The 27833-nt window shown below is 37.6% G+C and overlaps 1 protein-coding gene across 2 annotated transcripts in view; it reads right to left on the bottom strand.

Annotated features, from left to right (window-relative positions):
* The window catches only part of FAM193A (family with sequence similarity 193, member A), a 46040-nt gene extending 18946 nt beyond the window's left edge, over positions 1–27094 (bottom strand). Inside the window, exons 1-12 of one of the 2 annotated variants that reach the window (XM_010134879.1) lie at positions 27035–27094; positions 24116–24361; positions 21019–21185; positions 20592–20759; positions 17550–17784; positions 14294–14418; positions 11465–11609; positions 6670–6747; positions 5083–5195; positions 4684–4926; positions 3235–3388; positions 2947–3126 (exon numbers count right to left, since the gene is read on the bottom strand). In XM_010134879.1, coding sequence (XP_010133181.1) covers positions 2947–3126; positions 3235–3388; positions 4684–4926; positions 5083–5195; positions 6670–6747; positions 11465–11609; positions 14294–14418; positions 17550–17784; positions 20592–20759; positions 21019–21164 — 1587 coding nt within the window. In that variant the 5' untranslated portion in view covers positions 21165–21185; positions 24116–24361; positions 27035–27094. Of the gene's footprint in view, positions 1–2946; positions 3127–3234; positions 3389–4683; positions 4927–5082; positions 5196–6669; positions 6748–11464; positions 11610–14293; positions 14419–17549; positions 17785–20591; positions 20760–21018; positions 21186–24115; positions 24362–27034 lie in introns of those variants that run through there. The other variant, XM_010134886.1, reaches the window with a different exon arrangement.
* Between the last annotated feature and the right edge of the window lie 739 nt (positions 27095–27833).

Raw genomic sequence — 27833 nt, 5'->3', positions numbered from 1 at the left:
AATTAATATTTTCAGAGCATCCACAGAATTCTTTCACCTAATACCAACGGAAAAACCTTGCAGTCAAGTAAAAGCACTAGCAGAGGTTCTTTATCTGAGTTAAGGAAAGAATGTCCGAAAAATTAACAGCATTTCACACTATACAGACATTTAATGTCCACTGTCAGTGACAACAAGCGAGATACTGATACAAACAATCAAGGACAGGAATAGGAACCTTGACAGCACTTGATCATTACTAGACAGTTAATTACCTCATTATAAAAATAAAAAAAAAAATCAAATTGGATGATTATTTTCCACAATTTTCCAAGTGCATGGAAAAACAGTAGGTTCTTTCTACACCACTTTTCTATAGCGTAGAAAGTAGTACTAAGTGCTGATCAGCTGATAACGCTGGAAGTAGCTGTGAGCTGCATCAGGCAGAGCACTGCCAGCATGTCAAGGGAGGTGATCTTTCCCCTCTGCTCGGCACTAGTGAGACACATCTGGAGTGCTAGGTTCAGTTCTAGAGTCCGCGATACTAGAGACATGGACATACGGCAGTGAGTCCAGTGAAGAACCACAAAGATGATTCAGGCCTTGGAGCACCTGTCATTAGAAGGAGAGGCCGAGAGAGCTATGACTGTTCAGCCTCAAGAGAGAAATCTCAGAGGGATCTTACCAGTGCGCCCTTCCTGACTGGACGGGGAAGAAGAGAGTCAAGAGGAAAGAGCCAGACTCCCTTCAGTGGTATCCCATGAAAGGACAAGAGGAAATGGGCACAGACTGAAATAAAGGAAATTTTGCTCTAATATGAAGCATTTATTTGTGACAGTGGTTGAACACTGGAACATGTTACCCGCAGTAGTTCTGGAGCCTTCATTCTTGGTAATACTCAAAACCTGTTCAGACAAAAATGCTGACCAAACTTCTCCAGATGACCTTGCTTTGAGCAGGAGGGCTGGTCTAGAATACCTGCAAACTCAACTGTTCTGTGATTGTGTGAGGCAAAATTTCTCAAGAAGAATTTTATAATTGCATCAACCATGATAGATCCATGCTTTATTAGAATGTTTTACTGATCTCAAGGTTATCAGTAGCCTCTGTTGTCTCAAAATGATCCAAGACTTCAGAAATCCCAGGAAAGAGCAGCTCTATCTCCTTCTCTCAGCTCAGTACTTTTTCCTGTCGCAGTCATCTGACATTTCACTGGAAGATAATTTTACCAGAAGCAATCCCAGAACACTCCCCAATTGCTATCTTGCCCAGCAATGCGGCAGTACACATTTTTCCAAAAAGCAGCATTAGCTAAATTAGCTTTCTAGAAAAGAATTGACAGGTGATATTCTTCTTAAATATGCCTTCCTCTCAGAAACAAGTAACTCTTAGTTATCACTTAAAAGCATTACAGCCTTGGACACAAGGTATATTTTAATCACCAAAGATTTCATAAGCCAAATATGATTGAATTAATTAGGCGTATAGAGAAAAAACCCCCTCTCATAAAAAAACCCAGTCGTATCCAGAAACCAATACTAATCTACTAACAAATGAAAATGGAAGAGAGATAATAAATTGTATGGTGAGACTGAAAATCCAATTTCAACAAACCTTTGGGTACTGAGTGTGAAAAGAAAGCCAAATAGAAATAAAAATACCGAGTAAATGAACAACCCCAATAGATAATGCCAAAAAATCTCAAATGCACATGACATGTATCAGTGAAATCAACAACTTGAGTGTATCAACTAAGTAGATACCCAGCTCTGATTAGAAAATCAGGCTAAAATGAAAGTCATTAGAAGTTCCTCAAAATAATTCTAAGAAAATTCTTTTTCTTCAAAGAAAACAAAAAAAGAGAAAGGTTAAATCTGCCTTTTAATCTTGCATCTTAGTTTGCTTCCCTAAGGCAAGTAGAGTTACATAATCTCACCTGATTTTTCACAAAAAATGCTGAATCTGTTTACCGGTTTCCAACATGTCCGACAGAGCTCTCAGCCCACAAAAGTATGCCATTGGTCAGTCACACACAGTAAAAATCTCAACATACTTGCTCAAAGAAAAGTAGCTTTTAATACTCTTCACACATGAGAAAATACGTCCAGGGGAAGGCCTTACAAACATCCTAACTACACGAAACATCTAGTGGGAGTTCCCACCTGACTGTCATCTAAACTCTCCAAGATGGCCCCTACAATGTGCATCTTTTTATACAATAAGCAGGAAAAGTGACCGGTGCATTCTCTCTAACCACGAGCCTGTTTTGTAGCTGTAGGGTAACTCAGATTAAAAGCCGCGTGGTCATAAAGACAAGTCTGTTGGACGCCTTGCTTTGGTTCTCAGCTGTTAAAACACTACTGTCGGTGGAGCAGATACACTGGGCATGGCTCTCTGGGTGTTTTGGTGACTTTACAATAGAGAGCTGAATAACCTTAAACCATTTGCGGGAAAAAAAACAAAACAAAACACCAACACCTGAAGATCATTGTCATATGTCATGCAATGTATTTCTCTCCTTCAACTAACTACCAAAGTATTTAACTACTTCAAAGTTAGGAACTTTTAAATATTATATCTAAGGACTGTTAGCTAAGCACTCATATCATTCCTCCCTGCCCAATCATTAATTTCAATTAACTTAACATTAATATTGAACAAAGACCAAGTTCAAACTTCCAAGCAGAAATGCTTCAAGCTGCTTTGCTTCTCTCTCCAATTCATACAGGCAGGAATAAACTTTTTCGCCTTTTATGGAAGTCATCCTTGATATAACACATTTCAGGATTTGACTAAAGTAAGATATTAAGCCTGACAATATACAATCAACTGAAAAATATTTTTGGAATCATACCTGGTTACTGATAATGTATTAGAAGTTAAATATTTAATTGAAGTTGTAAATATATTTGAGCAGCCACACTTCAAAAATTTCATTTACTAAAAGCAATTTTTACATTGCTATACCTGCTGACTGGGGTAAGAAGGTGGTGGACTATCCATTTTTGCTTCATCTTTCCTTAATGCCCTTTTTCCTAGAGACATTTCCTCCTTTTGAGTCCCTGGTGGTTCACCACTGCTCTCCCCATCCGCTTCTTCATCATCTGCTTCTGAGGAACTGCTGCTAGTACTGCTCACCTGAGGAGACTGGACAACATTAACTCATTATCACAGGAGGGAAGGACAGGCCTTTCTCTAGCGAGAGCATTCAACTGCCAGAAAAAAAAAAAAAAGACAGGACACTAAATGCTGTACCTCATCTTTCAATGCCATGTTTTCACCTCCGCCATTTAGCTCACTGTGAATTCCATTCATGTTGGCTACAACCTCTGCATCGTCGTAATTGTTCAGTGGGTAGATATCAGCAAATTTTGCTGATAATGGTGCAACATCTTCATCATCACTACCACTGAGGGGAAAAGAGGCTTAGATAAATCACAGTGCTTAGTAATCTCAGTTATTATCAAAGCAGGTAGAACACCAAAAGTTGAGTGCATCTCTTGAATAAATGTTCAAGTTACGAGCCAAAGGATTGTCTTCCCAGTTGTTCAACTGACTACTTTTTCCAGCAAGTGAAATCAAGCAAGCCCAACAATCCCCTTGAATATAGCAGTTGCATCCTGACATGAATGACAGACTGGATCAAAAATAAGATTCTCTGGTATTTTGGTGCAAGATTTTTCCACCACTGCTTTCTGACCAAGAAATCTATGCAATTAATAATGACAGTATATGGATGACCTTTTAATTTGATGAAAAAGCCTTACGCCAATGACTTCGTTTACAGAAAGTGTGAAGTAGAAAAAAGTACGATATAAACTGGCCCTTCCCCAAGGAGCAGTGGTATTTCTCTACAAATAGTTGTCTTACAGTAAATAATACTTGGATTTAACTGAACTACCTTCTGAAGAGACAAATTGAACAATTGTGGACATTTCAGCACCATAACTAATGAGAGTTCACAGAAATTGCAAACTACACATTTAAGGATATGTAACTAAAACATACCACCACAAAAGCTGTTTTAAAGCACTCCCCAAATGGGTTCAGAAACTAAAGTCCTGTTATGGAAGATTAAACCAGTAATGGTAGTAGATGCAAAGGTAAGTGTTTAAAGGAAATTGAACTTGGTGCAGTGATATTCATCAGAAACATCCCACGCATCTGCACTGCTCTCCATCACACCAAATTAACACAGAATACTAATGCCATTCCTTGACTATACTGTCAACAGGTATTTCATCAGTGTTCCCACCAGTACCAAAGGTGGTGTTTTTTTAGAATTTTTCCTTTAGAATATCACATAACAGAGATGACTGCTGGTTAGCTGTACCCTAAACCATGTACAGAGACCAGCTTACCAAGCAGTTTTACCCCTTCAGAATTATGGAAGGGGCAGTAGTCTACCACTACACTAATGACTCAAACCTGATGGTCATTGTGATTTGAATAAAAGAAAGAGGCTGTCAGATGTTTCTGATAGAGACAGTAATTTTTGATGCAAGGCTCCAGTTAACACAACTTCAACAATCCTAAAAGCCTCCTAAAAGTCTTTTTGGGAACTAAACTGATTCATACCAAATGATAACCCCTCAAAGAAAAGATCACCAGTTCGTAATGATTACATAATGATAGTCATCCAATGCACCTTACCTGCTTAAGTTCAATTTGCTACAAAACTTTAAAACAGAAAAAAGAACTTACAAAGTTGGTGCAGAACCATTATCTGTGAGGATCAATCTGGGGTGTTGCTGAATTGTAATAGGTGAGCTGGAACCTGATCCCGAACTTGCTGAAGACATACTGGGTGGGCGGATCTCAGAGAGGTAATCAGGAGCAGAATCAATTTGTAGTGGTAACTGGTTAATGTGGATATCATCCGTTATGGAAGAGTCCATGATGCCACACGTTAAAATGTGTGAAAGGCTGCAGTCATCACAGGTACATCTGTTCAAGAATTAAGAGCCCAGATTTTTATGATCTTGTTTAAGAAGCAGTCATTTAAAATAATCACACAAGAGTGGTTCCAATAATGTATTTCCTTTTTCCTCAGACAAGAAATGAATGATTTATTATGATTTCACATTAAAAACTTCAGCTCACCTTCTTCTATAATTACAGTTGGGACAGTCAGGCATGCTCAAACGTGATGACAGCATGTGTCTCATTGTGTCTGTGAAGTTGTTCTCCCCAGCTAGTGCTTTCTTGTTATTAAGCTGAAGTAAATTATAAAGGCAGTGTTTTAGTAGTGCAAGTCTTTCATTAACAATTCAATGGCACATCACGCTTAACAAATCACACAATCGAAAAGGGTTCTTTGGGCAAAATATTTTAGAAGCAGAGTAATTCAGAATTATTTCATGAAGGTGATGTTCTGATCACGAGGAAAAAAAGGAAGACATTCAAAGTTACAAACAACAAACATTTGGCACTGAAACTCTTCAAAGAAAATATGTTTCTACTATGAAATAGTGAAGTGGCCAAGTCCATCTCCTTGACTCATTTGTATGTGCATCTTGCATGGTATTTCTGCTGACACACTCTGAACTTGAGCAGTTCTTGTCTTGTTTCATGGTATGCACAAAAGGACACTGCTGACAAATAGAGAGAAAATGCAAATGCACCCTTAGCTTGCAAAAAAGAATTAGGACTAATTCTGTAGCCACAATGGGATAGATTCAAGGAATGAAGCTGCACAAAACAGGACTTGAGTGCAAAAGTACTATCCAAATAACCTCCACCTAGCAGAGGCCTAATCCTGAAAGCACCTAATTTCATTAGATACCTACAAACCTTAGGTTAAACAAGGATGTGCCTAAGCTTCTATAGATGCCCAGATCTGATCCTTACCTAAGCAGGCATGGGCTTACAGCTCACTTAAGCCAAATTAGGATCAAGAAAAAGAGGATTCTTCCTCAAGTCCTCTGAGAGTCCTGTATTCCAGATGTTCTAAAGACATGGTTAACACGGGCTTATGTTCCTTATATGAAAAAGTACTTACTGCTTTGAGACACTGCCAATTTAAGCTTAAGTTTATTAAAATGTACTGTCATATTCTCTCTGGCTCATGACTAGCATTTCTTTCCACACAGTGGTACAGGAACTCTACAGAAGAGAGTACTGTGTCTTACACAACAGATGATTTTATAATAAAGCAGGAACTTCTACTGGCCCCTCTGGCTACAGCTTAAAAAAGGCAGACAGTTCTGCTCAGCCTTTTCCCCAAAAAACAGATGTAGGAGCCACCTCTGGAGTCATAAAAGAGACAATCATCTCCCCTGCTACTGTGGCTCACACTTCCCAGCTCTGCACACTTGCAGGAATTTGTGAAACTCTTAAATACAATATTCCCTATCACATACATCAAGACAGCTCCACGCTCAATGTATTGGCTGTTTTGGATCCAACTATAAGGCATAAAAAATTCCCTTTTTACTGTATAAATAATTTTGATAACTGGTATTCAATCCTAAGACTGTGGTGCTTATGTTTTTACTTTGTAGTAGATTACATACTATTACAGACTCTTCTTGCATCTCACTTTCCTGTGTTTTAGCTAACCAAATTTCATGCCTGTCATATTTGCAGAATTAGATCACACAGACAATATACTACACTCGTAAGTTTGCGTCTTACAAACATACACAAAGCATTAGTATAACTTAGTATGGTGTAAAAAAATAATCCTACCTGCTCTTCAATAAAACGCCTCTGTTTAAAAAATTCCCAGTCTTCCTTTAGCATACGTTGTTTTGTTTTCATTGCCATCTAAAACAGAATTTAAGGAAAACTCATTGATTCAATCACAGAAAACCTACCCTGTGGTCAATTGGTCTATTGGTTTCATTTAACCTAGCTCGTCTGTACAATTTCAAGAGTACTTGCTTAGTCAATATGAAGTGTATTTTATTATTTCGTAATCATTTGATTTGAGTCACTTAAACATAAGATCTTATTTTAGTTCACACTATTTTTCAGTCATATTTTTCCACTGTTATTCCACTGTTATTCCTTACATTAACATTAGCTTTAATTAAATACCTTTATAGCATTTCAATAAAATGTGATTGGTATTAAATCCTCAACATTTCAGATCCACTAAAATCCATTAAAATATTTGATACAGGACTTTCGGCAAGGCCTCGACACAGGCTCAAGTGCAAACTCCGAAGGACCACATGTGGAACTTAACACCCAACCAAAGAGTCAAAAAAATTAGAAGTAGCGACCTAGACTAATACTATTTACCACTTTATTCCTCAATGTATTTTATGCCCATGATTTATCCAAGGTTGGAAAAGTATTTTACAATTACTCATCCCTGAATTACATCACCACAAATGCACAAAGAGCCCGTAACTTTTTGTACACAAATGACATTTTTCTGATTTAGCAAATAAATTCACTCTGACAGAACACAAAAGCTTCCGTAAGTTTTAACACAGCAAAACGCAAGAACCTTCTCCTGTTGTAACTTAGATTTTGAGAGCACTACCGCAGTGAAGAAAACCAAACTCAGTTATCTTTTATAGTTCTTTTCATTCACCTAATTAAAGAAATCTACCACTTTATAGAATATAACAAATTGCTTCAGAAAAATAGGTTAGTGAGCCAAAGTCCAGTAGGTTATACCACTAGCAATCATTTTTCTTTTGCAAGAGCATCCCTCCAGAAATTCATACGTGATCAGAAGTTTAAAGTCTTTCTATCAACTCAAGTGCATTATTGCTATTATCATTATTTATTTGGGAAAATGAAATTTTAAGCTGGGGATTTGAAACAGTATTAAATTGTAAAGCTTTACCTAATGAATTTCTGAAACAAATCAGTAGCATGTAATTCTAATTACTACTATGGAATTTGATTCTCTGGCACCAGTGAAACCAAAAAATAAGTATATCATGTGCCTATATGGTTTTTGGGTTGTGTTTGTTTTGGTTTTTTTTTTTTTTAAATAGCATGTTTGAAATATTCTTGAACCATTATTAACATTTCTTAGACACACTGAAAGGTACTGCAGAGCCTGTGGCTACGAACATCGGAAATTTCATCCTGGCTTTTAGTAGCAGCTTCTTGTGCTATATTTAAACACAGCAACACTCCCTGGTTTAGGTGCCCTGCCACCCAGCTGAATCCTCACCATCAAAGACAGGCACCTACATTCACTACAGGTTAAGGGAAGACTTCAGTGCCAAAGAACAACATTTAAAACAGCCAGTGCATTAACTTGGAGCTGCCTACTGAAGCCTGCCAAGAAACTGTCAAAGAAAACAGCATGGTTTAGACTCAGTACTCTTGAGTATTAACGGAAACAGGGGCTGAAGATAAAGTTTTCCTAATTCCAACTTCACAGCCTTTCCAATACCCCATGTCTGCAAGTACCTTAAGTTATAATTCCATAAATAATAGGAAATCACTTATCTCCCCACTTTCTTTCCCCCAATGAATATTTATTTCAGCAGAACAAAGCAGCTGTGATACAAACCACATGATTCGAGCCCAAGAATTCTGCTAGGGAGTGAGAGATAAATTCAAATGCCACCAGAAGGAAAAATTTACACTTCAGCCTTGCACCTCTGCAATGAATATGCTACCACTGTTGCCCAGTGGAGAAGAGAGGTCCACTATCACCATCTTCCTCCGTCCCTGTTTATTTCAGGCTAAAAAGTATTTGAGAGCCATCAGACAAGACATGGTAAAGTGAGACAGGCAGGTGAAAAACTATTTTTCCATTCTGAAATAGATTTAATCATGAAACAAAGCCAGCAGTTTGGTCAGAACTGACATATTACCTGAGAACTCCGGTGTTCATACATAGATCACAGGAGGCTTCTTGCTTCCAGATTTTAAACTGCACATGAAATTCCACCTAGCCTGTTTCACTACAAGTAATAATTCCTCTTATCGCAAACTTTCAGCGCCCAAAAATTGTTCCAGTTATTTATACGGCCACCATAAAGACAAAAAACAGTTATGCCCATACAATACTATTTTTCTGTATTAAGTTGACCAAGAGTGCTAAGGAAAAAAAAACAACCCCCCCCGCCCCCAATATGGAGAGACAAGCAAGAAGCTCTCCCAGGCTCTTGTGGAGCTGGGCTAAGGCGTTCCTGTATTCCTTTCTTCTGCAGGAGCCAGCATTAAAAAAGAAGGGAACACCTTCACACGAAGTACATATGCCTATCCAGCCATTACTTATGGAAATGATCCAGATATATTTAGGACCTCTTGAGTTAAACGTCATCTAACATCAGTAAGAAAAGCTTCTGGAGGTAAAGACTGCATACATTTAAACTCTCCTGTATTCCAGATACTCTAAACATCTTCTTTAGATTTTAACATGTGGTGAATACAGGTGCTGATACAAACAAATCTTTATTCACACATGGAATAGAGCATATGAAGTTACATGTTTGTGCATGACACAGCTGTCTTACACAGTCTTAAAAAAAAAAAAAAGGAGTATTTGTATTGCTTGCAAAAGCTATTCACTTTTTTTCCCCAGGAACAGCTAATATACTGTAGTGGAGGGTCCGTTAATTATATCTTCTGACACCTTGTCTAAAACTTTGGGTATAGTTCCACAGTAGATAAATGAGGACCATTCTTAAAGTTTTCCTCTGTGACCATCTGTGTTCTAACCTTTGATACACCAGCAATAAAACCTCACAATTTTGTTAAGCCAAGAGGCAGTAACGAGCATGCATTCCCTGTTAAGAACCACAGTTTCCATAGTAGCCAGGCTTTCTGTTTTCTACCTTTTTTACAAACATACCACTGCAAATCCAGGTAAGATTGTCATAGTGAATGATCAAGAGAGTATAAACCACAGGTCATCATCCATGTGGGGTTTAATGTTTTTTCTAGATATAAATACCAATATCTTCTTAAAAATTAGATGGTTTATGTTTTAGAATTGTTTCTCCTACAGGAGAAAACCCTTGCAAGTTTTTTTGGTCATTAGGCAATGCCTATCATCACATTAAATTTCCCCAAACTGGAGAAAGGTTCAGGCTTCACTGAACAGATAAAAAATATGCTGTAACACAGTACTTGCAGCAGTTATATAGTCACTTTATGTATTTCAGAGAAATACAGAAAAAAATCAGTTAAGTTATTTTGAAGTAGTGCAGATCAACCAGTTGGAAGCCTGATATAAATGTGACTACAGAAATTCTACCTTTTGGAAAATAAGTGAACAACATGAATTGGGTTCCCTTTCTTAGAGGAAAGGCTGTATCAGAAAACCACGCCACCCTGACACCATAGGGTAAATGACTTCAAGTAGCACAAAATGTGAGATGATGAAATTTTACAGAGCTTCAATCAAATATTTAGGTGCACAGAAGCAGCCAGACCGAAAGAAAACTTTGTAACAGATAGTTCACAGATGCAGACCCCAAATATAGAACAATCTCTAAATATAAAATTAGTTATGGCCTGTCTCCACCTTGACAGTACTGGAATTAACAGGAAAAGTTCATTTAAACCTTCATCACAGGGAACAGTTTGAGGGACATTTACAGTGTACTATAAGAATTTAAAATATGTTTGTTATCTATGGGAGATATAGAGGAGTATATATGAGTAAACTAGCATTACTAAATGTAAAATTTGACCTCCATATTTCTAATGATCATAAAACTTCAAAATACAGGGGAAGTTATACAACTCTGCACCCCAGTTATTTCAAGACAGTGTTTCTTCTAGTATACATAAGATTGAACGAAACAGTATTCAAAGCCTTATCCTGAGGTGTTTTAAAAAAATTCAAGTTCTTTGAACATGAGTCAAAAAGCACATGAGCAATTTTGGAAGAACATAAACAACCACTTGCAAAATAAACAATTATTCTTCTGAAAGTTGAGCTCTTGACAACGCAGGAGTCACCGCACCAACATGATTATTTCCTGAAAAGTAGCAGAAACTCAGAAGAATCAGCTAAATACCCAATTAGAAAAGGGTAGCTTCAGAGGTCTCAAATATTTACATAGTGAGACTCTGGAGTTTTAATTTTGACAGCTGTATAAAGGTCACCATCACACTATGCAACAGCTTTTAAAAGCAAACTCTTCCTCTGAATTTCATTTAGTGCAATTATTATTTCGGAAGCTTTAGAGGGGTTCTGTGGGCTGCATGGTTTTTTTCTTTGTTCCTCTTTTCCTTGTGACATCTAGAAAAGAAATTTTGGAATGCTGTGCTATGCGTAATTTACAGGCTAAAGACAGTCCAAATGTTCAAAGACCATCTTTAAACAACGGCAGGACAATCTGCTTCAACAATTTGAAGATGTTTCTGTACAATCACCACTACCTATTGTTATGTTAGGGTTCTACTCTGGAAGACTGACATCAATGAAAAAAGTTACATTTAGCTGCTTCAAAGCTCTACATAAAAATACCAAAAACCTTCTTCACTGGAGGCACAACCTTGCATGAGCTGTTTCCTATGTAATCGGTCTTGAGAGTGCTTACATGGTTCTTACCTGTTCATCAACATAATCATCTATTCTTTTTTGGCATTCAAGCCATGCTTCAGCAACTTGACCCATCTCCTGTTCCAGCTGATGATACCTTTGTAGCAAGGTACTATACATATCTTCACTACAGGAATCGTGTGTTGTTTCAAGCCTAAAAGGTCAAATAGCACTTGTTACAGGAGAGACATTTCATTGAAAAAATAGTGCTTTTAAGTTCTGCCTGGCAAAAAAGGGTTGTTAAAGTGCAGTTATTGATGCACCTAGGCCCACATAGCTGCTTGAATCCCAAAATTGAGTATTTTCAGTCGTTTAAAAAAAAAAAAAAGTATCCAAAACCTGCTTGTTCCAGTGTTTTGTAACCAACAATAGCAAGAATGTGGGAAGTGCAACATTTCCAGAGCCTCTTTCCCATGAGCAGCCAGATGTCAAACCTACTGAGCCGTATTTATTCAAATTTTGTTGCTTGATATATTTATCCTTCCAAATTCTATGAGCTAAATATGCACATTGGGTATTTACTGAAGAGCTATATAGTAAAAATAAAGCCAGAAGTTTGTTAATCAGAACTCTCATGATCAGTGGTAAAATGATTACTAGATGAGTTGGAAGTTCCAGCTGGGAAAAGTGCTGTAGAATGAGGCAAGTGAGATAATTTGGTTGCATAAAGTTATCTACTATCACTTGAGCAACATCAAATTCAAAATGTGGTTATGCCATTCACTGATGACTGTCTCTGTAAGGAGCCCCAGAACTAGGAGACAGATTTACATCCTCCTCCTTTTTTGTACAGCAAATTCCTGTAAAAAGCTATTAGAGCGCATCATCACAATGATAAGGAAATAAGCAAACTCCTGGAATCTCTATTTCAGAAATAAATAAAAAGACAAAACTCTGTTCAATAAGGTGTGTTTAAAGCACATTGAACTGTAATGACCTGTAAATTGACACAAACTGAAGCTTTCCAACCTTTCTCCTACTCAGTAACTAAGAGGAAACTGGTCGGTAGTTAATTAGGCACAGAGGTTGTGTGGTGAGTCAAAGTCAATATCAAGAAACAAAATTCAAGATCACAAAACTTGATGTTTAAGCCCAGTTTCAGCACTTTAGGGAGGTTTGGTATAGATTTCCATTGCAATGGGATGCTAATCCAACCTATGAACTACATAGTCCTGCCTATAGTCTGGCAAAGGACCAAGCCCTTAATTTTAATGTGGCAATCAAGTATAGTGAAGGACTGAGCAAACAGATAACTCAGTAAGCATTAAGTTACAGCTGTTTGCATGACTTTTCCATTAAATTCAAGTTTGCCTTATTTTGTTGGTTTTGCCCAGCCTAAATAAAATCATTTTAGAAGAGTGCAGAAGCAATTCTGCACATAAACTTATGGTGCTTGGCAGAGCACAAAAAGCAGTTTAAAGGGATATGGTGACTTTAGGATACAACACAACCTCACTATCCATGCAAACACTGTCAATTCTGGTATCAGATCCCTTAAAGTTATGTAGCGAACACAGATGGACTGGGAAAAAAAAATTTTCTGCAGGAAGAGATTATGATTTTGTCATATTTAAGCCTTGTCACTACAGTCAAGTTCTACAGAGAAACACCTTCTGTTGCTCAGACTTTAACTGTTGTTCTGAGGTGCTACTGCAGTTAAGTGAAAACAATCCAATGCTTTTGTTAAGGAATGACCATAAGACCATTTCATTAAGACCATTTTCAGCTCTGCAGATGAAGGCAGTATAAACAGTCTTGATATAGCCAGGATGGCTGGAGTCAGAGATGCAGAGAAACCTTGTCAGAAAGCATGGAGGTGACTGAGGTACACAGTGTCAGTGACAGCGGTAATGGGAAGTCAAACATAGATCACTGGGAAAATATGTGATTGAACAACGTACTATTGAACAAAGCAACAGAACTACCTGCCTGGAGAGACGAGAAAAGAAAAAAGGAAAGATAAAAAGAAAAGACTTTCAGTAGCAACCTAGTTTCTCATAAACCAACTACATAAGTTATTCTGCAGGACCTTATACTTCTTGCTGAGCCCAGAGACAATTAAGCTTTCTTGCCCTGTCTTGCCTTCCCTTCTAGTATCTACTAGCAAAAGGAGAATTCATCAGAAATGTCTATATTCTCTTGTGACAAACGTAATCGAACCACTCTTGTACCATGGAAAAATACCCAAGACAATACCTTTAAAACACAGGTACGCAGAACATAAATGTCTGTTCTTCAGAAATGAAATTCAGAGGCCAACATGAACCATCCACAGCTGTATCTTAGAAGTGTTTGGACTTAGGATGGAGAATACAATTTGTATGAATTAATAACTCTTCCCTATAAAACCCAAAGCAGAATACACATTCTAAAGCCCCAGGAAATGTGATATGTCATCAGACCTACAAGCATATAGCGAAGGATTTTGTTTCTTTTTCTCTCTCCAATGAAAAAATTGCTTAGGACTCCAAATTCTGTTATTTGTGCACTGTGGTAGCATGAAGGCATTGAGGCTTTAATTTGCTTGCAGAGCTGTAAAGACAGTAGCAATGCCTGATGACAAGTGAAAACAGCACCGTTCAGTCATACCATCAGCATTTTCCACAGGATGCTGTCATTTTACTAGGTAACCCACAAGTAAGCAGATTAGGGTAGTAATTCTTCTGACAAGTAAGTTATGACAGCAGCCTGCTCTATCAACAACGCTGTTTAAGACAGAACAACAAGGATTTTTACCTATTAATTTGTAGAAGCACCAGAAAATTTTTTTCAACACTGTGGTTGCAAACACAGGTTTTCATTTCTCCTTTAAATTACAAAAGAAAAGTTAAACGCTACCTTAGCTGTGACACCAACGTAGGCAAGCTATTCTGCAAGAGTGGCTCAGAAAATACCAGATTTTCAAACAGATGTTTATTGTGCAATTCCCACGTCACCTGAAATTTCTTCAAATGTTCATTTTCCTATAACAAAACAACAAAAAAAAAAATCACAAATAAGCCAAGGTTAAAAAACTAAAAAAAAGGCAAGAAAAAATTTTTTTAAAAAATCTAGTTTCCAACCTACAGGCTGGATTATCCAGCTCAGATCTTACCTAATTTTAATACCCAGAAACTGAGTATTTAGTTCTGACTCAAATAATCATAGCTTCATTCCTTATTTTTCTAAATTGTCATGGATTAGGGAAAAAAATAGAATTAGACTACATTGTTGAAAGCTTCCACTGATTTCTGCACTGAAAGATTTATTTTATGATCTGAACCAGTTACTCTCAGGTTTTCATGTCAAACATTTGCCTATGTCTGACTACTGTTCAGTTCCTTGAACTTATCTGGTACTAGACACTTGTGATAGCAAGATATAATCTTTATTCAAAACTGACATGAATGAAGTTCTCGCCAAGCACAGCTTCAGAAATGAACTTTCTAAACAGAGAAGAGATCAACAGGTAGCTTCTCTTGTAAGCAGAATGTTTTTCTATTTGATGTTATTTAATAAATAACTGTGTAATTTCAAGGCCTAACATTTAAATCTATTATTATCAAAACATAAGAATCAAAGACAGATACAATATATTTTCAGGCCAGTAAGTTTCGCTACATATAGCCAGCAGTATGCAGGTTTTCTACACCAGGATTCTCCCACACAGCAAAATTAAATGTAAGATGCTCTTGGCTATCAGATCAGCAAGTGAGTCTTATGCACTATATAACCTTGAGTACCCAGAAATACCAGAATGCTCTGGAATTTCAAAGGTTTGTTAAGCATAGTGGATTAAAAAACAATTACATATTTCTATCAGACCCAAACATGGGACTATCAATATTCAAACAAGTTTGGAGTTTCATTACTATTTAAAGAAGGGTGAGTGAGTGGGCGTTTTTTCAAGTTGCACAAGACATATGTACCCTTGCACTTTGAATATTATGTCTTAAAAATATTTTAAATTTCTGTAAATTCCTAATAATTTTTCAAGGGTCTGCTCTGCAAAGATTTTCCTTTCCTAAGTAATTACGCTGTGAACAAGACAGTCAAACCTGTATATTGATTGTGCAGAGTATGATACTTCTCACAAAGAAATACCAGGTGAGTTTTCCCTTCTAGTTAGCTATACTGTGTACTCGAGGGCTCTTCTGTACTGACGACGGTCCTTCCACCTTGTTCTCAGGATAATCTGTCATTCCCTGGTGGGGTACCAAGGTTTAATTCCTGCTCTTGAACTTTACTAGCTAGCTGGATTCCTTTGAAAGGAAGGACAACCGTTCATAACTGCATTGAGAAATTGGTTCCTCACAGGTGGAGGTCTAAGGCATTACATGCCTTTGTACAGCACACCTCGTGCAAAGGTTTTACCATTAAAATGAAAGCTGTACTGAGTTTGGAGATGTTGAGTGCCTTCTACATATTTCAGCTGAAAAGATTTGCTCTTCCACAGTGCACTGGTCTCTTGAGAGGAAAACAACCACGCATGCTGAAAAGGCTAGTGACCCTACCGCCTGTACTGAAAACTGTGACATACTACTCGGTTATTTAAGAAATCTAAGAAAAGTATGACAAGAGACAGTATCTTACATTCTCACATGTCATCTTCTGAATGTCATAGCTTAGGAAAAAAGAATTCTTTAGTACTTACTGGTCTGCAGAAAGGAAAAGAACAAGAAGTATTTTGGAGTATTTTGTCTTGTCTTACCCTTTGGTTTTAGGAGACAGGAATTTTATTTTACTTTTAATTTTGTCAGAAAAAGGGTAGACTGAGACATTGAAGCATCTTCTGTCTCTTTGCAGCCATTATCTCAATCTACCACAGCTGCCAGATTTTCATGTCTACCAGGTTCACAATAACAACCAGGGAAAAATGGCACTAATGGGTTCATTACTGATGGATCTACATTGAGAAAGCTAACAGTCATAATGTCATCCACTTGTTTTTTTTACAAATTTCAATGCAAATCAACTTGAAGAGTAATCTTCTCTCAAGCACTTTGTTTAGAGACTTGATGACTACTAAAAGAAGCCAATAAACTGGGAGACAGCAGTGACCTCACGTATGTATCTAAGTGATAAAGCTGGGGCAGACAATACAGACAACAGCAAATACAGAGCACTGACAACAGGAAAAAGCATCATATATGCTAAACTTTCTTAATAGAAACATCTTCCTGCTTCGCCGATTCAATTTTACTAACTGTCCTCCCTCACTAACACCACTTTGCTTCCTCTCTATTTTACACCCTTCTCACCTGTGGCCAGCAGCCTTGTTACTGCCTACTCTTTTCCTCTCTTTGTAGACCTCATCAGTCACTTTCAGCTAACTGGCAATAAACCCCAAATTTATCAGTTTATCCACATTTTTTTCTTGTGCAAAGTTTACACGAGAAAAGGGATGCACAGGATAAGGACATTAACAAAGGTTGCGCAGGAAAGGATTATTAGGATTATTGACATAACAAATTACACAAATATGTTTACTGTATTATTTTCTCATGACAGACAGTTACTCAAGAAGAGATTTTTAAAGCTTTTATTTATTTTCTAACCAACAATATCATCCCAAATCTAACATCACAATAAGTTGATAAAATAAACATTTAAGAAAGAACTTTTGAAATAATAAATAACATAGCAGAATAATTCCAAGGCAAGAGATCATCTTTCTGAGTAGTCATTGTTGCTTAAGGGGAAAATTGAACATTGAAACAATCTGAGTTAGCGCTACAAATAAAGGTTTGTGTCCTTTAAATATGGTTGTCAAGAGACCATTGAAGATTAATAGAGGAGTATTTAATGAATTTTCAAAGACATTAACTACAATTTTGTAGATCTGCTTAAAGATTAGTTTCAGACGAAGTACCACAAACAGCATCCCATCTTTCTCTGTACAAACTAAAGACAATTACAGCAATTCACTGAGATGCCTAATCTACATTTCTGAAGAATTAAATGTGCATTTTCAGAATCTCCCTGTCTCCAAGCATGCACGCACAGAAAACCTTACATTTTACCAACCACAGAAGACTCCTGAAAGAGCCCAGAACAGCTCTGCTAGTGTTACCTCTAGCAAGTACAAGCACATAGGTTACTTTTTCAGTCTTACCAGAGTAACTAGAAAGGCGCTGATTGTACATGCTGCCTGACAGAGTGCACTGTATTCTTCAAGTAGGAGTGAGATGAACTGATGTGCCTGTGGTGGCCCTTGTATTGCTAATGTTGATGCAACTTTAGATCCTAGGGACAAGTGTCTGAGCAGACGAACCTTCATTTCAAGCACATATTCTCTAGCTTGCTGTTCCAACCGTTGGTAAAGCTGATATGGATCTCTTTCACAAAGCCTGTGATTTTAGAATATTTGTGACAAAAGAAAATAAAATTAATGTAATCAACAATTTTCACTTTCCTAAACTTATTTACCAGTTACCATCATCATCATCAAAAAGAAACAATGGCTAGAGTTTACAGAACTAGCTTAAATCTGGGAGAACACAGTCCAGTTCTGTACTTTTACACTGTGGAACTAAGCTCCTGTGTAGCTTTAGGACTAGGATGCTTACATACCTGAGGAACAAATTAATTTAGGACCTCAGTATTTCACTTCAACTTGTGAGCTAAAAAACCCCACTTTACTCATTTGCATACAACCCCCCTACAGACACCAAGACTCTTCACACAAGCTTCTCCATGTTCTTCTCCATAGAGTGCTAATAAATGTCCCAGCTGGAACAGCCAGACTTAGGCTGGATTAATATCCTGCAGAAGTACAGGCATTAACTTCAAGCCACTGAAGGATTTTGACCTGTTAGGCAGCCAGAACATGCCTCAATACATACTAACCAGGCTGGAGTTGGTGACTGCTTTGGGGGATTCTTCTGTTGAGCTGAACTGAAAGAAGACATTTCCAACAAGCTTTTAAGACACTCATTCATGAAATCCTTCTCACCTTCATTGAGAGTTTCTTACCCCGTGTTGCAGATCTTCTATACAAGGACATTTTTCACACCTTTTATTAAAGCTGTGCTACTGCATAGCAGAGCTGTGGGATTCACGGGGCCACAAAGAACACCCTTCAAGGAACATGACTTAGGGCACTCTACTGTGGTAGCACCTGATGGCATTCATTACAAGTGACTGGCACTTTTTTTTTTTAAAATCTAGAAGAGAGACCAGAATTTTGGACTCATCTGTCCCAAGGAAGCACACTAACATTGAAGCTCCAGAACCATAATGCCCTCTATGCACTCTATTCAGTAACTCAGTACCTGTAAGACTCCTCACTGTAAGACACAGCTTTAAAAAGGGTCAAGGCATCCTGCTAAGGACAGCATACAGCTGGCTGGGTCTGATATTTTCCTGGAAGCAAGACGTGGGTTTGAACCACCTCACACAGAAGAAAACTGAACACAATGGCTGCTTTGAAGCACTTCAAAGTGAAATTTGAAGTGTTATTTAAAGTCCTGTTCATGCAGTTTAAGCACTTGTCTCAGGTTTTTTTATAACAAAGGGAGATAGAGAGGAAGAAAAGGATTAGATAAGTATTTGAGCTAGATGAATGAAAGTCTGGTGATATCTAGCCCCTGCTCTTCCCTCATCACTTAACAAAACAGAGTGCTATCACATTGCCATAAAGTGCTCGAACATAAAATAGGGGCAGTACTTAGAGCCACTATTTACTTGAAATTAAGACCAGTCAGTTTCTTGCCAGCTGTGTCTAACAGCTGAGCATGGAATGAGGAATTTCTGCCTTTTAAACACAGGTTTACTTGGCCATTTACAGCATGATCTTTGGCATGCTACCTACATAGTTCGTTTGGGTTTTTTGTTTGGTGTTACACTTTCTATATCTACATCGACTAGCTTTGTTACAAAATTTTGCATGACATTAGCACCATAGACTGGACATACTGGTGTCTGCTCAAACACAGTATCATAATTTTATTTCATAGTTTGGTGACCATAAGGAACTCAAGTGAAAAATAATCATTGACATCGAAGGTTTCCTTCTTTGAGATCCTGTTTCTGCCTTTGTACTTTAATAATCTCTCTCAAAGGTGAAAACCTGTTCTAGATAAATCAAAGCTCCTAAATACATAAGAAAGATACATACTACGCATTCCAATTTCCGTTCAAGATAAACTGCAAAAAAAATCAACCACCATTTTAGCTGTGATTCACCATGCAACATTTAAGCATCTTTGATTTCAAAAACTATGTTGCATGTTTTGATCACTCAGTGTGAGTAATAGGGAGGCATACTCTATTACTCTATATTTACACAACTCATGATCAAAACCACTCAGTTTTTATGTAACAGAAACAATAAGCTTATTTAATCATCTATTAGGGCTGATTAAGGAATTCTAGTAATTTAGAGAGCAATGTCAGATTATAATCCTTAAATTTCTTTACGTTGCCAGAATTTAGGTTCAACTGAAAACACAGTTTATCAGACCAGTTAGTCTTTAGCATGTTAAGTACATAGAGAACCAAGGAAAGCAACTCTTCCTTGATCACACATTCAGTTAGACAGAAACTGAGATGAACCTGGAGCTCTTTAAGAATGTGCAGCACTGTCCTCAAAAGGAAAAAAAACCCAACTGAGGATCAGCCTAAGCCCATCTTCAACTTCACACCTAGAAATGCTACAATTTCAACTTCTGAAATGAGAAAAAAGTTCTCAGAATCTGCCTCGTCTCGTGATGTATGCCCAGTATTATCCTTTTTTTTTTTGGTCTCTTCTAGCTGTTACAACTATGGTAAGATGCAAGCACTACTACCAGCCAGGTTAGTTCAACAAGATAAGATTTTCATCTGGGGCAATTCAAACTAACCCATGTCTTATTAACAATCATCATCTCAAGGTCTTTTGAAGAATAAGATTTTGGGACCCTCCATAACTATACATTAATATTCCTATTGCAAACAGCATATGAATTGAATAGATTCCCATGCATTCAATCTAACATTTAAAAATCCTGCATGAAATAGAATTGACTGTTCTGACTTTTCATTCTAGTGTAGAGGCAATCATTCTAAGCAACCAGTTATAGATGGCAAATAACATTCTATTAAAAAGCAATATTCTAAACTACTTAAAAACTAATTTCACAAATCCTCTTAGCAATTAATAGATATAGTGCTATACCTATCCACCAGCTCTTTCATTCCTTCTTTATCTGGTACCAAAGACTGGTCTTGGTCATCTGCCAAAGGGGTACCAGCTTGGCGATATATACACCGAACCATGTATCTCACTTCTGACCAATAATTTTGAAGCTGCTGAGGTTCACGTTCAGGCTCTGCTGAATTCTCTCTGCAAATAATAATTACAGAAAACAATTACTCTATTTGTACATTGCGTAGGTATACTGATTACTACTTTCTGAAGATGCTCTGCAGAAAGAAAAAATGTACATGCCTAAAAAAACTGGATTAAAAACGACATCCGTAAGTTATTGTTATTGTCAGATAGCCTGCTTAAAGAGTTGTAGCACAGACCAACAAATAAACTACAACACTATCAAAAAGCTGATTAACAGCATCACGCTGTTGAGTTTGAATTCAGTTCTTACCTGCGCTCATTACAGGCCTCACAGTTGCACGCTATGTCTGAAGGAGAGGAATTGCTAAGATCTGCAGCAGGCACTGTCTGTGCACCAACAGTTATTCTTCCTCCTCCTACAGATTCTTGCTGTGACCCACTGTTTCCAAGAGGCATGTGCAAAAGGAAATCTTGGCTCTGAAAGGAAAAAACAGAGGTAGCCTTCAGTTTTTAAGGTAGAAGTCTGAAATGTTAATAGGTAGGCAAATATTAATGTGGCAATTCTTAGTGCTGAATGTATTTGGGGAGGACACTCAACCAGGTACAAAGAATCTCCCTTCAAAAAGCCTAATAAATGTAAGATATGGACTGAGAAAACCAATTATACAGTTTTATATCTAATAACTAAATTATGCTGGTTATAATCATCACCTTTATGTACTCCAGCATAAACAATGAACTAAGCTGAAGGAAGGCTTGCATCATCCATGATTAATCATAAACTAGTAATATTTCTTCAGTCTCTATATGACAGTAGGTTTGACTTTTGTAGTCCCACAATCCCTTCCAGCAAAAAGCATAAAATATCCTGGTTTGATAGTAACAGATGCTAGAAAGCTGCTGTTACTGGGAACAGATTCTATCTCCCGTGTAGTGCTGCTCAGAACTAGCAGATGACACAAACCTCTCTCCCAAAGCTGCTGGTATTTTGGTCTCTAGTTTCTCTCCCTTCTCTGTGCTCCAGCCCCAATACATACCATGCTTCCCTCCTGCACCCTCCCCAGGCTGACACGAGCTTTCTGCAGCACAAGGCAGAGACCTCTCCCACATAAGAAGCATGACTGAAAGGTTTTTGCTTCACCACAGATTTTAGAGCAGGATGCAGATACAGGTCAAAACAAACCTGCATGCAAGACCAGCTACTGGGGATGATGCTGAGGCAAACTATGCAGGGTAATGAGAGCAACAGGATCCCGAACACAGGAACATCTACAGCGAACCATTTGTACTCTGGGGCTTGCAGTGACTGCTAACAGATTTTTTTTTTTTTTCTTCACACTCCTTAGGGTTTTTTTCCTTAGCTGGTTTCTCTAATTTTATTAGCAACCTAATCCTGACCTGTAGGTCACACTTCCCAACTTGGAAAATCCTTTTCCTGTTTGCTCTTAAAAATTCTTCCTTAAACAGAATCATAGAATGGAGAAGGGACCCCACTGGGGTTGGACAGGACCTTCAGAGGTCATCTAGTCCAATCCTCCTGCTCAAGCAGGGACATCTTCAGCTAGATCAGGTTGCTTAGAGTTCCATCCAACCTGACCCGGAACGTTTCCAGCGACGGGGCTTCTACCATCTCTCTGGGCAACCTCTATCAGTGCTTTACCATGCTCATTGTAAAATCATAGAATGGAGAAGGGACCCCACTGGGGTTGGACAGGACCTTCAGAGGTCATCTAGTCCAATCCTCCTGCTCAAGCAGGGACATCTTCAGCTAGATCAGGTTGCTTAGAGTTCCATCCAACCTGACCCGGAACGTTTCCAGCGACGGGGCTTCTACCATCTCTCTGGGCAACCTCTATCAGTGCTTTACCATGCTCATTGTAAAAAATTTCTTCCTTATATCTAGTCCAAATCTCCTCTCTTTAAGTTTAGAACTATTGCCTCTTGTTCTGTTGCAACAGGCCTTGCTAAGAAGTTTGTCCCCACCTTTCTTATAGGCCCCATTTAGGTATTGAAAGACCACAGTAAGGTCTCCTGCAGCCTTCTCTCTCCAGGCTGAACAATCCCAACTCTCTCAGCCTTTATTCATAGGAGAGGCAAATAAGAAAAGAGTTGCCAAATAAAATACAAATTGTCAGTATTTTTTTTTTTAAATCTGGAGTACCTCTAACTCAACAAAATGTTTAAGAAATAAATCCTGCCTTTCTCGCACTTGTAGGACACTTACTGTCTTTACTAGTTCATTAAACAGAGCTTAAATATGCCAAAAATTGACTCAAGTGAACAATAATGTGTTTCAGTCTTGCTGTGCTTTCAACTCTCTAGGATGTGTTTACATCACACTACCAGTATAATTCCTTTAGATGCAATCTCTTTTGATCAATTTCATTAACCCTTTTGATAGCAAGAATATCAGTAAACACTAGTTAGATGAAAGTGATATACTCTTAGATTTTTCTTACAAAAAAACCTGTGTTAACTATCCCTTTTAACATGAGTTTAGCAACATATGCTATACAAAGACAATCGATCTTCACTGATTTGTTTACTGAAATAAAATCTGTATGTGTCTATGGGCATGTGTACAGTCTGTTAAGTCTCTACAAGGAGATGTCAGCTGGAACCTGTAACGCTTGCAATTGTTGCAAGCATGTGGCTTCCCAGATCAGTTGTGAAGATTTGGTTCTGCAGTACAACATCATAGTTTACTTCTAACGGGGTTTTGCTGAATCTGTCAAACTCATTGCATTTTTCTGTTACACTGAACACAGCTTGAGTGAGGTTGAATTCTCATTTGAAAATATATTTTAACACTTAAATTAGAAAGCAACCACAACTTGAACTACTAGCACATGTATTAAAATCAGTGTTTGCAGTGTTACAACGAAGAATAAGAAATTTTTATATGCATACTATGCAAAGTTGTGCTGCTTTATTAAAAAAACAGAGAAAATACGACAAAAGTCAGATGTGGGAAAGTGGCAGAGCAAGTGCAGTGACTCAAGAACATTACTGAAAGATCAAGGAAAATTCAGAGTTTACCTCACAGAGGAGAAGAACACAGGCACAGAAAAGGGAAAAAAGTGTAATGATTAAAGTTGCATTGGTAAGAGAGCAGAATTTAAGTAAACAGGAAAAGGTCGAAGCATGAGATCCAATACTGAAAGGGCAAAGCCCCAGTAATAAGCAAATCCAAGCCTTGCTCTATTCAAAACTCCAAAACTGAGAATCAGAACTTCTCATTTTTGGAACAACTTGTCTGTTCAATTTAGCTCACAGGAAAACCAACTTAAATTCTTGTAAAATAATTTAAGCATTTAAAGTTTAAGTGGTTCCAAAGCACAAAGCAGCATTCAGCCTGTATGTAACAACACACCTTTAGTCCACAGAATTGAAGTACTTCAACTCACCACAAGAGATTGCTCTATTGTAGCATGCCTTTCCTCCTTTTCGACTGTTCGCCGACAGTCTGGACACACCCACAGTGGAAGATGCAGCACATTGTTTGCTTTTGGAGATGTGGAAAGTGCCGTTTTGCTAGAATTTTTTATTCCACTCTCTGAAAGCGAAGTATCTTTTCGTTCACTTCTACAAAGAAGACAATGCTCGCCAGTTGTATATGGTGCTCTTTGGCCCAAGCCAAAGGTAAATGGTGTCTACAAAGAAATGTTTTGATAGGTATCTGGTTATTCGCAGAATACATACCAGAATAACATACTATTTTTAAATCTCAGAATACACATTTTTTTAATAGCCATTATTAAATGCTGAATATTTGGAGCATCCCAAGATCAAAGACTGCAGTCTCAATATCCACATGGCAAACAATTCTGATTGTGAATACACCCCCTTTTAAAAAGTAATGTTTTCAGGGAGCATGGACTAGAGCCTTCCCCTCTAAAATAATTCAGCCTAGATACAATAATTGGATGAGTAAAAAGGGACAGTACAATTCCTTTTACTGTTGTCATTCTCACAGACAAAAAGGAAAATAGCTGCTCTTTGAACTTTGTATCACCTGCCTTTTTAATACTAACTGAAACAAAGTAATTTTCACCTCAGCTTGTTACAAAGTAAAAGCTTAACTCAGTTTTAACAGAATCCATCAGTAGAGTCTTAAAGTCCACGATTGGCTACTGAGTAAAGTGGACTTGGTAACTTACAAGGACAGAGGCAGTTTCAAACCTAATTTCTCTTCCAGGATGCCGCTGTGCATGAAACTATGTTTCAGCTATGAGATACTGATTATTCACCAAGACTGATAATAGATATCAAGTAGCATGAACCAAACAGAAATCAACTTTACAGGACATAAGCAGAATTATAATTATAATGAAGGGGGGGGGCGGAAATCTTCTAATGGCAGAATCACAGATTTGTCAGAATATATTACAGCTACTAGCTCTGCCTGAATTAGCAACATCTTCTATGTAAGCCTCAAAACAGTTAAATCCTTTCTCATAAAAAAGGCAAAATTTAAGCCACTCATTCAAGCACTTCTCTAGATACCGCTCTAACCTCAATACTATGAAAAATGCAGCTTTAAAGATCTTGTAGGGCTGAACTACACAAGCACAGGTGAAAAGTTCTTTAGGGCAAAGGTCTAGTTCAAGGTATAACACAATTCACTAACTCTCTTCTTGTCTTCACAGCAATAACAAATCAATTCCCTGTTGCTGACATCTTAAGAAAAACAGCACAGCATTGCACGCTCTGATTTTTGTGTTCTTTGCATTTATAAAACTGATAGACTCAGCAATACAGGAAGAAAAACAATTCCAGACATAAAATAAGTCACTCTGAATTAATCTCTTTCTCTTTTATCTTTTGGAAGTTCAAGAGAAACTTAAATCAATATATTTAGTAAGAACAGCTAATCTCTTTACTCATTGATGCTACTTCAAGAACACAATTTCTCCAGGTGTCTTCTGCAGGTTTTCAGAAAACCTTCTCAGGAGAGAAGACTCACTCTGCCTCCTGAAAGGCTGGGACCGACCATCCCCTTACTGGCTCTACAAGTATGAACACATTTCTTAAGTTAGACATTCCTCTTGGCTGACCTGTGCTCAGCTGCAGATTTCATTAATGCTTAAAACCCTGCAAGCAGGAGGTCATGGCTGCTGATCCCCTTAGCCCCCAAAGTTTCCTTGTTAAAATAATTTTTTCTGAAGCCAGATAAAGTCTCTGCTGGAATAGCAACATCATCTTCATAGCTACTGCAGGCAAATTCTTACAAACATCACCTGCAGGACATCTTCCAACAAGTAGGATAAGCAGAAGACAAAAATATAAAAGTTCAGAAGTTAAGCCAACCTGACATTCTTTTGTGAAGGTAGAGGTCATGGCAAACATATGCCAACCATGCCACAAGGTCTTCTACAAGTTAAGAATTATGTGTGTAATTTGCTTAAAGTTGCACCATGATCATTAAAAAAGCAATAGCAAATACAACAGGAACAACAATCTTAATTTTGGCCAACTCACAGATTCAGTAAAGCCCTAAGAATCTCCCAACCGGGCCCGTATTTATGACGGATTTGAAGTTCAAATGAAAGTGCTTGGTTCCTAGAGCATGATGCAAATCAACTACTAAAAATGAAAATTTCTAAGTGCTTTATTTCTAACAAAGTTGACAGTTAGAACCTTGACAAAATCAAGACCATAAGCACCTCAGATTCCCGTTATGGCTCTGTCATACTAAAATGAAGCTATGAATTGCAATTTCTTATTTATTTAAAAGATGATGAACGCAGTGCATGTTCATGTGACTGTTCAACAGCAGCAGTAAACTCCTCCTGGATTAGATGAGCTGGGAACTAGGTCACATATACATTTGTATGTGTCTTCAGTGTAATCAGAGCAAGATATTTTTCCACTAGTCAAGCTTCAAAAAAAATGTGACACATCTCTGCAAGAAAACACTCAGTCTCACTTTCTCTCTGAAACATGTTCAGATGTAACATTCATAAATGAAAGCTGGAAGTAGGACAAGCTGGAACAGAAATAACTGCATCTCTGCTATGTATTTAGATTTATTTCCAAGAATAACTTTATTGCAGTGAAACTGCATAGCTTTTTTGCTTTTTTTTTTACATCTATATCCAATTTCAAGCTTATTGTAACTATAAAATTTTACTTTAGAAATAGTAGCTTTCACTGCTTTTTAAAGCTTCAATAGTGAAGTCATCAGAAACTGACTTCAGTTAGCCAAGTGCCAATCTCAAACAGAAATACTTTCGAAGAGTTTTCTCTAGTACATTTAATACTGTTTAACACCTCCTCCTGTTAGTATATAATCACATATACCCACAAAATTCATCTGCACATACCTGAGAAACACCTGTGAACTCTGATCCAACAGAACTGTCCGTAAACTGTGTACCATTTAGAGAAACCTGGAAAAAATTAATGGTACATTGGTTACAATAGTTGAGTTTAATGCTCAAAGAGCATAAAAAAATTAAACAACAAAACTTTCCCCTGCATCTGAGGGTTGATAAAACAGCTTTTGAAACTTGAATGACTGCAGAGATAGAAAACCTCTTTTTTCGGTAATAAAAGTTCTAGAGATGCAAAAGTTTAACATAACATAAATTGTAAACTTTTGCACTATAGCTGTTTTATTAGCCACTCTGAGATTAAAGAGTTGATTCAGGAAAAAAGAAAAGCCATAAGCAAAATGTCATTTTTCCTTCTGTATTTGATTGTTTGCATTTAGCTTTTAAACTTCTATTGTGAATTGAGACAATTACCAAAGATTCTTGCCTTTTGAAAGCTGAATACAATACTGCTTAGAAAAATATGCACTGTTAACCAGCAAGCCTCTGAATGGCATTCAGCTATCCCGCCACCACCGCAGCCTGCTTCCTGCCCCAGGTTACAATTGACACAAACCTCTCAGAGATCCCTTCTATTCTATGCCTTGTTTCTCCACAAGCATTAAGAGACTACTCCAGTTAGAGACTACCCCACTGTCAATGAAGTGCCTTTCACAAGCCCCAAGTGTTCTCATACAGCATTATCTGAGGACACTAAAACTAGAGTACAGTTAAGACAGCATACATTGTCACTGACTTGAAGAACCCTACATCACAATGACTTGAAGAAAACGCATTTGACTTAAAAAAA

This window comes from Buceros rhinoceros, unplaced genomic scaffold (genome assembly GCF_000710305.1).
Source record: "Buceros rhinoceros silvestris isolate BGI_N320 unplaced genomic scaffold, ASM71030v1 scaffold19220, whole genome shotgun sequence".
NCBI lineage: Eukaryota > Metazoa > Chordata > Aves > Bucerotiformes > Bucerotidae > Buceros > Buceros rhinoceros.
The sequence above is the reverse complement of the archived record's forward strand: the minus strand, read 5'-3'. Positions and strand labels throughout refer to the sequence as shown.